At 37.0% G+C, this 12,878-nt stretch overlaps 1 protein-coding gene across 2 annotated transcripts in view; it reads right to left on the bottom strand.

Annotated features, from left to right (window-relative positions):
• Nucleotides 1-12,878, bottom strand: part of greb1 (growth regulating estrogen receptor binding 1) — a 43,857-nt gene that overhangs the window by 23,614 nt on the left and 7,365 nt on the right. For both annotated transcript variants that reach the window (XM_053682656.1, XM_017476503.3), the window contains exons 2-3: nucleotides 7,504-7,762; nucleotides 1,864-2,023 (exon numbers count right to left, since the gene is read on the bottom strand). In XM_053682656.1, coding sequence (XP_053538631.1) covers nucleotides 1,864-2,020 — 157 coding nt within the window. In that variant the 5' untranslated portion in view covers nucleotides 2,021-2,023; nucleotides 7,504-7,762. The remainder of the gene's footprint in view (nucleotides 1-1,863; nucleotides 2,024-7,503; nucleotides 7,763-12,878) is intronic.

Genomic DNA, 12,878 nt, shown 5'->3' with positions numbered 1-12,878 from the left:
GATAATAAACACAAAATTATATCAAATATCAAAGCTGAGAGTGTCCTGCATGAACTAGATATTGTGAAATCATTCTATTAGCATGAGCTATTAATGCTCTATTAGCACGAGTATTAGCATGAGCTAATACAGCTTGTGTACTGACTGTGTTGGTTCTTACAATCATTATGCCTTTATGCCAAACTTGCAGTGAAGGAATACTGAAAGAATTTAGAGAACATTTATTTTGGACATTTTTCTTTAAGAGAAACTAAGAAATAATTAATTTACTAAATTCTAAATAATTTATCAAATTAACGTTTAAACAAAAAATGCGTTAAATTCATTAATAATATACATATTGAAAAACTGTAATTAAATTCACAGATTCACACAATTTATTCATGCACATGTGCATAACAGGATGCCATGCTCCATGCAAATCTCTCACGTGTTCTCCTTGTATCTGTGTGGGTTTACTATGGGTTCTCTGGTTTATTCCCACCTCCCAAAAGCATGATGGTAGGTAGATTAGTTATATTAAATTGCAGATATGCGAAGTATGAATAAGTGTGTGAATGTGTGTGCATGGTGCCCTGTGATGGACTAAAGTCCCATTCAGGGTTTAGTCCTGCGTCAGGGGAATGTTCTCTGGTGGCTCCGGTTCCATCATGACCCTGACCAGAATAACGCAGTAACTGAAGATGAATAAATAAACGTGCACTTATAACTGCATAAATAATTCGGCAAACATTACACACACAAGTATTGGTATAATGATAATGATAATGAGTCTTTATTTATCACATATACATTACAGCACAGTGAAACTCTTTTCTTCGCATACCCCAGCATGTCAGGAAGTTGGGGTCAAAGTGCAGGGTCAGCGACGATACAGCGCCCCTGGAGCAGAGAGGGTTATGGGCCTTGCTCAAAGACTCAACAGTCGCAGCTTGGCAGTGTTGGGGCTTGAACCCCCGACCTTCTGATCAGTAACCCAGAGCCTTAACCCAGAGCCCCCCCTCTATATGTATGTTGCCTACATATAGCCTTCCTTATACCGTACACCTTTATCCAAAACAAGTCAGGAAACACATGAACATGTACACTAACACTCAAACACCTTATGAACACTAAGGGTGTAACACAATCCCACGATCTGTATATTTAGTGCTCCAAAAATGTGTATCAGTGACTGTATTCAGATTTAAACCAGACATGGACCTGGCCTATATCAGAAGAGTTTATTTAAAAAAAAATAAATAAAAAATAAATAAAAATACAAAAAGAATCCTACCACTCTGACGCCTGGAAAACAATGGAAAAACCCCAGCACTGTCAGCATGGTCTTTAAATTCTGACTCTGACAGTTGCTCAACCTCAGCTACATCATTCCCAAAAGTCCCAAAAGTCTGCATACATAGGGGAAATGAACACTTCTTAGTTTTTCATATTTATTTTAGATTATTATTATTGTTTTTTCAGATAGCCTTTAAGAACGTCTCTCACACACACACACTCTGATGAGAGCAATTTTTTTTTATCTCCTTCAAGCAGGTATTGTTTCAGTATGTAGCTGGCTGGGATATTTTTAAGAAATTTAATTGGTTCTGTTTCCCCAAAATTTTCAAAAGAACAACATTGCAGAGAATGGTTAATGTAAATGTGACATCAACACTCACACAAACTATATATATATCAGTATATCAAATGGGTTCTCCTAAGTTTCTTCCAATTTTTAGCAGTGTTAGCATTTTTGGTTTCCGGAGTAATCCTTTGGAACAGTATCACCACGTGACAATGAATAAAAACACAAATCGTAATTCAGATACATATTCTTTTTGGACACAGCAAAGGACCCAGAAAACAAGAAGAGACCGTTACCTTCTCGAGAGAGAGACCTCTGCTCTGGTTCTAGATACAGCTGAGAGAACACTGGTCTGGGCACTACAGTGTTGGAACGCAGAGATGCCTCGATGGAATAGTGCAGAACCTCTTCGAAACGTGTGGTGCGCAGCTGCCCTGCATATGAGTTTCCCATCTCCTTTGGAAAAAGGTGGAAATGAAAATGAAATGAAAACAGAACAAGAAACATCCATCCATCGGGCAGCTATGGCTCGGGTGGTAGAGCGGGTCTCCACATGCTGAAGTGTCCTTGGTCTGTGTCCATTGTGTCCATTGAACCGCAAGTTGCTTCCAATCTCAGGAAACTCTGGGTACAAGGCAGGGAGAGGATACCCTGGATGGAGGGCACAATCACACTACGGACAAATTGGAAATGCCAGTCAGCCTACATGTATCTGGACTAGGGGCGGAAACTGGAACTGTGGGGAGAACATGCAAGTTCCACGCACACAGGCAGGATTCACCCAACCCCGGAGGTGCGATGCTAACCTCTAAGCCACAGTGCCCCCACAAGAAAACATTTCCTAATATAATCATGCAGAAAGAAAGAAGAGATGACAGCTAATACTGTAAATAAATATACAACAGTGTGAGAGTTCAGCTTACAGCAGAATAAAAGAGCATTTATTCTATATTATATTATCAATTTAACAACAAAATGCTCTTTCTCAGAATGGCAAATAATTGGAATTAGGTGACAATGAAAGCCAGTATGTTGTGTTGCAATTGTTTAACATCCATGAGAGCAGAATATTTTTGTGTATTTTTTTGACAAAAGATCAAAAGGTAAAACAATAAAGACAATTTTTCACAGCCTTCTTTGCTCATATTTAACAAGGGTGCCAATATTAGTGGAGGGCACTGTATATATAAAACGAAATCACATTCATGTCTGCACTCTTTTATTAATTTATTCAGTTTTGGTTTTACCCATCTCACTGCCTTAAGTATACTTGAGTTTAAGTTTCGTGTGTACTCTTCTGGGAAGCTCTTTGATATGTAAACTTCCAGCACAAACTAAAATTGCATTTATATATTGTTTCCTTCCTTAACTTTGCATGTAATGTAATGTGCATGACTATTTTTCGTAAATCTCCCACAATTCACAATTTATCCCACTGCACATGGAAAAAGAATTTAGTATTCTGTAGCTTTATAAATCTTTGCTATTATACTTTGGGATATAAATCAGAAAATCATTATAGCAATGTCACAACTTACAAAAGTTTATTTGAGTATATAAGGTTCTGAGGAGTGCACCAAATAATCAAATAAGCTCAAACAAGATAAGTCAGCCTGCCACTTTCTCGGCCTAGTAAATATGATGAATCTCTGAAGAGTGCTCACAGGCCAAGAATGGGTTTAAATCATCTCTGCTATTAGCTAAGCCATTTGAGAAACATATTTTTATGACTTAGCTTTCAGAAGCTCAACTTCCTCTAGAGAGGTCAACAGAAGCAGTGAATTTGGTCATGGTGTCCAATTCCCAGCCTCATGGAGTAATCCTAACCAAATGTCAGGTCATTCTGACCTGAATCACACACTCACAGAGGGAGAGAGAGAGATAGAGGGAGCAAGCAAGCGCACATAATCTTTCCTATGGTAAACAACAGTTAACGTCAGAAGTGGTTGCAGCAAATCAGGCAGCAGAATAACAGGGTCATAAAATGAACCCCTTCATTTATTAATTAATTATCTTATTTATTTATTAATGACTTGATTCATGAACCAGAATTTATATGGATGAAATTACTCATAACTCATATTTATTCCTGAGTACATACTCATGACTTGTTCTAGAGTATTTGAGAAGTATTACATAAAATAGAAACATATATATTGTAAATAATGAACAGCACATAACGGTTGTGTTTTTATGCAGGGACACAATAGTGCAGAAACCTTTTCAGGAGCCCAGGAAACTTTTCAAGAAACTCAGGAACACACTCCTAATGAACCCCCGAGCACCCAAACAGACTATCCCATGTGATCTTTACCTTTATATAATCTTTTGTTTATATAGTGCTTTTAACAACACACATGGTCACAAAGCAGTTTCGACTCTTTTTAGCTTTAAATCTATAGTATCCAAATAAAGTTATCCACTGTATGATGAATGAAACTTGAGTGTCCGACTGAGACCCCTCTGTTGTAAAGTTCTACAAGAAACTTTCAACAAATCCAGAAAGGGACAAAAAACAAACAAACCTTTTATCCTTCTATAGTTAACCTTTTTCTAAGAGTGAAGTACTAATTATTTAATGTCACATCCAATGATAGAGTAAGGGCTTAAATCAATAAATACCGTCTATCTAATTATTTTCTGACTGGCCCAACATCAATTGACAACTTTTTTGACTAGAAGAAAATAAATCATACACACTCTGAAAAGGGTGCGTACAGCACCCAGTTCTTTGTTTGTCCCTCAGGCAAGCTTTTATATACAACCCTATGTTCATGGTGTGTACAGGACCTCGTAGCTGGTTGCAGATTACTGTCCAGACTTTTCAAGCCTTCCTGATCTGCAGTGTCTGTGAAATAAACAGATGTAAATAAAGCTGCTGCTTTTGAGTGGTGCTCTGCTGATAGGTGGGGAGATAAAGGAGGAAGTGTTGATAGAATTGAGGATGTCCCCCAGCTCTGACCTCCCTGACAAGGCTTCCTTGCACAGAGGTGACAAGCCCTTTCATCTCTCCTCTGCTCCTCCCAGCCCACTGCACCCCACCATTGTGCCTGTATTTATGACCTTCTGTCTCAAAGACTGTGAGCCGTTCTCTGTCTGTCTCTCACTCCTGCATTGTTTTCACCAAAGCATGACATAAAGATCAGGAACTAAATCCCCCATATTAGCCACATTTGTCCATTAACAATGTGACAGATTTTCAATCTACATACAAATGTTAATGCAGCAGTTTTAAAATTTAAATTTCACCAACATGTGTAAGAATTATACTATAATTTAGCCAAACTGTCAAAAAGCTTCCCTCTGGATACTTTTATTTTGCAATAAACCTTAAACAATTACATTACAATTAAACAACAAATTAGCATCAGTCTAGGGTCTGCTAGTGCCCATGTAAGAACTGTTACTTTCACTGCCTAGCTACAAAAGAGCAAGAGAGGGGGAGGACACTTTTAAAGAATTTTAGCCCCCAGAAGAATGGTGTGTGTTTATGGGGGTGGTGTGCCTAATTCTCTGAATTCTCTGGTCCAGACTAACAACAAAATGGACACAGAGCCAAAGAGTGGGCAGAAATGCTTTGGTGGAAGAGCTGTAGATAGGAGTCTTAGAAATTTTAAGTCAATTATTTGACTTCCCTTCCTCACTGCTCAAATCAACACTCACACAAACTATATATATATCAGTATATCAAATGAATTATTTTACATATAATTCTTGATATGTATGTTTGCATTTTACATACAAAAGAAGACTTTTCAAATGATCAGTATCACTATAGAAGTCATGGTATTGTTGCTGGATCAAAAAGACAATCAGTGCTATCAACCAGCCCTACTTTTCATGGCCCATAGCAACAGGTTAAAGGTCAGGTCCAGATAACAATGTTTGGGTACAGCTTTGATGTGCTCTGGCATGGTCCAGCCAGTGTCTCAATGCACATAAAGAGGCTTATAGGGCCAGGAAGATAACCCTAACTCATTCTACTCATCACCTTTAACCTTTGGCCTCTGCACGCTAGCAAAAAAGATCACATTTCAGGGCTGGCCAGTTGCATTCAGACACCCCACCTCACCCTGCACCCACAGTAGGATCCAGTGGTGCAGTTTTAGGAAGATTATGTATGCTGTCATCAAATAGGGATGTCCTGAAATTACATCAAACTGGAACATTTTACCTGAATATGTATTTTGAAAATACATTAGCAAGTAGGAAGGAGCAAAGTAGGTAAAGCATGAAAAACAGAGGGAGAAAGAGAAGAACGATTGTGGTAGGATGTGATGGTAGAGTGGATCTTAATCATGTCTCACAGTCCTATAAAAGGCCTGGCCACCTGTCTGAGACACAATAGCACCATAACATCAGCTAAGCATCTTCAATAACCAACAAGATTTCATCAGTCTGTTGAGAAAATACCACTGTGACCTGTACTAGTGCGTTCCACAAATGTGATTTTAATATTTATAATGAAACACGGTGCACATAAAGGCACACTACAACAATACCTCTTCCTTTTGAAAGTTTTATGAGCTGTCTCATTTTTAATGTTAACATCTGCAAATAATGGTGGTTCATCATTAGAGTAGTTTCAGGGGTCAAATAAAGATTCTAAACGGCTATGGATGCTAATATTCTTTTATTCATTCAACTTTTTCTGCCTTTGACCTAGTTTTAGCAGTTCCACAGACAGAAAGAACTTTTTTAATCTCCCATTAGGCCTTTTGAGCAGTAAGTCTCCTCTTGTAAAATCAGTAAACTGGTTCTGTCTGGTTTCTAAGTGTAAAGAAAAGGTTGGGGATTGAAACCATTGTGGTCACTATGTCATAAAACCGAAAACTGTTCTGTTAAGACTTCAACACACAGATAATAGTTACTAATATAGATTTACCAGTGGAATTATTACATAGCTTATTCAATATAGAATTTCTTTGAGATGCTTAAATTTTGGGAGGTATTACTTTCTACAGATGGCTGTCCAGTTGCAGCAGGCAAACCTATTATACAGTATAATATGATAATAAGACCGTAATAGCTTAGAAATAATAGTAATTGTATAGCTTAAACCCATAGTGATAGAAATAGTAATAGCTAGAAAAACTGTCCACACTTTTCCTTAAATCTAGATCATTAAAGTGGCTAAAATGAGGTTTAATTTGTTAGATTTTTTCTCCAGTGTACCATAAATCCAAAAATAAAGATAATTTTAATGTGCATTGCAGCACACTGTTTTACATCCCAATTATTTCCATTTCAGCTGTTGTATACATAATGACTAATGCTGAATCCACAGTTGGATGCAGTTCTAACTATGGTGATGAACTACTGCTTTGTCCTTGGAAGCAGCTAAAAAGATAAAATTGCCTGTGTTTGTGTTGTCTTTCAGGGAAAAGACTGAATGATTTACACAAAGATGAGCCAACACTACAATGGCTGAACTTTTGAAAGTACACACAAAAGTGATACAAACCCTGAATAAAAAAATATATTATCAGATATTAGACAACACCAAACCGGTGAAGCAAAATAATTATAGCTGCTGATTAAATATTAATTTAGAACTCGAGTTTGGATAAATGCTACACATATAATACATTTCCTAAGGTTTCTAATACAGTATGTAGCCACATTACTTTTATCCAAGGGATAAATACAGATTATTAGATCTGATGACACATCTCTACTCCCTGCTATGAGCGCTGTTATGATATTTCAGTTCGCATAGACAATTTTCCCAGAATAAAAAAAGCTTATGTTTCCCTGTTTGTTGGTAATTTAGCGCCTGGGTGAAGCCCGTTTCAAGCAGTGTTAAATAAACAAAATGTAACGGGGTTTTTAGGACAAAGTGCATGTTAAGTTTTCAGCGTCAGTGTACTGAGAAAACATTCAAACGGCCTGCGCTCAGCAGTTGTTTCAAACCAAACAGGCGAATACACACTTACCTCCAGTGAGTTGAACAAACCGCTGAAATACTCCTGTGTTTGAAGCGAATAGCCGGTAGTTCACATAGCCCTGTCCGATGTGCGTGTCAGCCGTGTGCGTGTCAGCCGTGTGCCCTGAGCGCGGCCGGATGCTTAACACCAATTCGCGTACAGGTTCATGATGTCGCTCAGAGGAACCCCCTCCCACATCGTGGAGATGGTATCTCCCAAGATTGAGCATCAGACACACGCAGAAGATACCAACTCCGTCAAGGGGGCGCTTTGAAAAAAATCAAAGTTGCTGTTCGTAATCGGATAGATAGATAGATAGATGATAGATAGATGATAGATAGATAGATGATAGATAGATAGATGATAGATAGACAGATAGATGATAGATAGATAGATGATAGATAGATAGATGATGGATAGATGATAGATAGATAGATAAATAGACAGATAGATCACTTTATTCATCCCAGAGGGAAATTCACATATTACAGCAGCACAGAGTTATAAAGTGTACTAAGAGAAGTTTAACATTATAAATGAAACAAAATAAGAATATTATTATTATTATTATTATTATTATTATTATTACTATTTTATGAAAACAGTCTAAGAGGGCAATGTGGTAGTACAGTGGTGTGTGAAAATTTGTAGATTTCAGCAGCTATTTAAAAAATAACATAAACATAACAACTGTTGATAGCTTAAAGGTAGAGTTTCGGTCACTTTCAGTGATTTTAACATGCACCCACACCCTAATTTTCTTAAATTAGGTTAAGAAAGATTGTTCAGCGTATAAATAGTCGGTTTGCAAGATGTGTAAAGTAGCCTGTTATTAGTAGAGAATAACTGGAATAAAGTTGGCTTGACGATGGACGTTCGATATTCACAGATATGCAGAAATTATGGTACTATCTCTAAAGTTACATACGACATTGTTATACACGTTTCTAACTTCAATAGCATTTGAAGGGAATGACTTACAGTCACACATCCAACAGTAAAGTGTTCATCTAGGTGTCAGGTATGATACACATCTTTTAGATTTCCGATATTTAACAAAATAAGCTACTAAATCACATGTAAATTTGACATGTATTTCATTACTGAATGGGCTCATACACAAAATATACCATAATTTAAAGCTCAATAGCATTTGAAGAGAATGACGTACAGTCACAAAACGTACAGTCACAAAACCAACTGTAAAGTGTTCGACTAGGTGTCAGGTATGATGCACACCTTTTCGCTACAATTAATTAAGTGTGTGTGTGAAGCTGGAATAATTGTATTAGACCCAGCAGCGTTGCACAAATTTCAATAATTCAGGGTTCTCCTTTATATAACATCAGGAGGATCTGGGAAATTCTCTGCATGGAGACCTTTCAGGTGATTATTCAGTCACCTTCTCGACATCTCGGAATTAGACTAACTCATTCCTATACTCACTTACTCACCACTGCAACCACTGATCCAGAATGCAGCTACACATCTTGTTTTCAACGTCCCTGAGTTCTCTTACATTGCCGTATTCCCTCTTGGCTTCCTGTACCTATCCACATCAGATTTAAAACACTGATACTTGACTACATAGCCAAAAACAAACCAGTCCCTGTACCTGAAGACACAGCGTTCCCTTCGAGCCTCTAGCACAGCTTTAACCCACCATCCCAGACAGAAGCAAGTCATGCATCAAGAGTCTTCTCTGTGCTTGCACCCAGGTGCTGGAATGAACTGATCCATTTACACTAATGCAAAACCTCTACTCTGTGCACTTTGCTTCTTCTGGAACTCATTTAATGGATCTTGTATGGTGGCACTACTTGTATTGTTCTCTGCTTGATATATTGCTTTGCTTGTATTTTTTTTTCTCATTTGTAAGTCGCTTTGGATAAAAGCGTCTGCTAAATGAATAAATGTAAATGAATAAATGACTGTGTGTCAGATAAAAGCAAGTGCCTTGCAGTGGAAGGTGGTGAAATATGTGGACAATTTATTAAAGGGAAAAATCCCACGAATTTGAAAGTACATTTGAGAAGTACGCACAAGGAAGCTAGCCTAGCTTACCTTAATAAGGTAAAGGAGAACGACACGCCCCCCTCCCCCGAAACAGAAGCTAACCCCGGTACAGAGCTAGGCAGCATGACGGAGAAAACTGTAGGACAGAGAACACTATAGCAGTGCTTTCACCGGCGAACTGATAACTGCTGGTTAGTAAATACGCAGGAACAGCACAAGCGGGAGGAAGCGCTGGTTAATATGTTTATTGATACTGGGATGTCTACACAACAAGTTCGCCACTTTACTCGAACCAAAGTTCAAAACACCTGGAGCTGCAAGAGTCAACAACATTATTGGGGCTAAGATGGATACGGCAAAGCAGAAATTAAAGGAGATGATTAAGGATGCGAGGAAGCTGAGCCTATGTGTAGATGGTTGGAGCAAGAGAGGATTAACAGCATCTTTCATGGGTGTGTCAGCTTATTTGTGCCCATATGTACATTTTATGTACTGGTGTTATTGTTGAATACATATTTCTAAAATTGTATGATGTTTTTGTTGAGTTTTTATTACACAATACTTTTTATGGCCTTGACAAATAACCCATATTACAAAAGTCTAAAACTAACACTAAAACTAATAAAAATTAAACTAAAACTAAGCATTTTCAAAAAATAGAAACTAAACTAAACTAGCAAACCCCCTTTAAAAACGAATTACAACTAAACTGAATTTGAAAACAAAGTCAAAACTAAATAAAAATAAAAACTAATGAAAAATGCAAAACTATAATAACCTTATACAGCCACTAGATTTCAGTAATATTTTTAGCTTGTTATATACTGTACTTACAATGATGGGTTACAAATTAGAAAAAAAGCATGACTGCTTAGCCCCTAGTGTGAAGAGGCCCACTTCATTTTGATGTGTTTTCTTGTCACTGGGTATTGAATGGTGAATGATATGCTGTGTCCTTTTCTATCATCGGATCTTTAGTAAATTAAACAAAAAATCTGATTTTGGACCAAACTGTCCGTTCTCCAGTATCATCTTGAAAATGTAAAAATTTAGAAATATATTTTGAAAAAATTATGCTCTATCCCTCCTGTTGGTGTTCCAGAGACTTGGCATAGATCTTGCAGATCTCTGGATCCTTAACAATTATTTTCATAAGAACTAAATGACAGGCGTCGAGTCGTTTACATTGTGTAAGTATACTAGTCTTCTCATAAGGTTTTTTTTTATTTTTTTTTTTAAATGTTGTCAAATCCTTACAATAATTTTACTTATTAACTTTTACTATATGTAGCAAGCAATTCACAATAATTGTTAAGTGTAAAGTGAGTGAGATATGTAAAGACAATAGTTACCATGTACTACATATACAGGAAATTAGTAGGCAATAATGTTTTAATGTTTAATGTTATCCTGTCAATCATTTTGATTCGCTTAACACACGTTTTTTTCCCACTCATTTTGTGTTTTATGCACTAAAGCAAAATGGATAATTTTGCCTTTCTAATAATATAATTATATTTATATGGCCTGTAAAGAGAACAGATAGCACAATGCAGAACATTCAATTAAATTGACTAACAAAGTGGGTCTCTTAAATAAAAAAGATTCACAACAACATTTATTGTTTGGATTTTGTACTAACATTTGATAAACATATGGTTAAAAAGGTTAACCTTAAAGTAGTCTAAATCACAAGAATGTGTTTTTATTGGTTTTGGGGTCTTTTTTGCTTTATTGGGGTAGGGATGGTGTAAAATTGACAAGGCAATATAGGATAGAAGAGTGGGGGTGTGATCGGGAAAATACTCTATGAGCTGGGAAACGAACCCTTCACAGTAGGAGAGAAGCAATTGATTTGTCACCTTTCTCTACAGTTAGACTCAAAAAAGAATTAACAAATAAATAGGTTATTTACATGAAGAATGTTCATGATTTTCTTTATTTACACTGCCTAGAGAGTACTTCAAGATGAGAAGAAACTGTCTCAGTAAATGTGACTGGGTGGACATAAAATGGAATAGAGGGCAAAATAACCATTCCACACAACAAGACTGGTACAGCTTTGGAATGTTTGTCATGCAGGTTGGATTTCCTCATTAAATTGTATGACATAAAGAAAAACAAAGAGTTTGTCTTATAATAAATTCTGACACAGTTCTTATAAATTTGTGGAGCAGAATGTTGATTTAGTTCAGTCTTATAAGAACCCTGGAGTGTGCCTAGACAACAAACCAGAATGCAGCGCGTAAATTGAGGCTACACAGAGGAAGGGTCAGAGCAAACTCTACTTTGTGTGGAGGTTCAGGCTCTTCAATGTTTGTTCAATGTAAATTATGCAAATAGTGTATTGAATGTGATTCATGGATTTAGATGTATGTGTTTTGTTTGTTTGTATGTATGGCTGCTGTTGTGAAACAATCTCCCCTGGACAATAAAAAAAAATTCACTTATCTTGTCCTATGTAGACAAGAGAAGCATGTAAGAAGTTGTTGGTGCTTTTCCAAATATCCTTTGCCATTTGATTATAAACTCATCCAAGGAGCGCATGGAACATCGGTGACTGACAATGGCAGAGGAACTTCCGAAAGCCTCAGGTAATTTATTACTTGTACAAAAAACGCCTGTCATTTAGACCAGGGGTTCCTAAACTTTTTCGGGGCAAGGCACCCCAAATGGCATTAACATTTGACAGAGGCCCCCCTTTTGCAAGATGTCTTTAAAACACATTAAAAATACAGAGTTCTGAATATATCCCCCCCCTTTTTAAATTAATAATTACCTCTTTCATCTTTACATTAGGGATCAATTACATTAGGAATTGATTGTGTGTGGTTGTCTGAGAGTGAGAATCATGTATTTATTTATTTTTCACACCAAATTGTTGAGGCCCCCCGGGCGCCCCCTGGCGGCCCCTACTTTGAAAACCACTGATTTAGACTACGGTATAAAATACAGATTTTTATCACAGAAAAACCACAGATTTTGTAACATCATAATAAGTAGTAGTATTAAGTAGTAAACATATGGTAATGCTATTTACAGAATATACCATTTACCAACAGAGCTAACATATAACTGCATGTTTTCAGTATTCAAGAGGGGACATTACTGCTCATTATGTGCTGCCTCAAAACCCCCGGGGGGTGGTGCAAAAGCATTTTGGGTGGGTAATGTAGCAATGATTATAACATTTTTATGGGCATACCATTTTGTTTACATGTGTGTTGTGTGTGTGTGTGTAAGAGATTGAGTGAATGAGAGTGAGAGAGAGTGAGAGAGAAACTAATTGATTACTGAGCAACTTGATAAGTTTACTATTCTCTTTTTTCAGATTGAATGTCACTGAGGTGGTTTCATGTGGCATGCCT

Source organism: Ictalurus punctatus, chromosome 9 (assembly GCF_001660625.3).
Source record: "Ictalurus punctatus breed USDA103 chromosome 9, Coco_2.0, whole genome shotgun sequence".
Classification (NCBI taxonomy): domain Eukaryota; kingdom Metazoa; phylum Chordata; class Actinopteri; order Siluriformes; family Ictaluridae; genus Ictalurus; species Ictalurus punctatus.
Note: the sequence above shows the minus strand (reverse complement) of the source record. Positions and strands in the feature narration are given on the sequence as shown.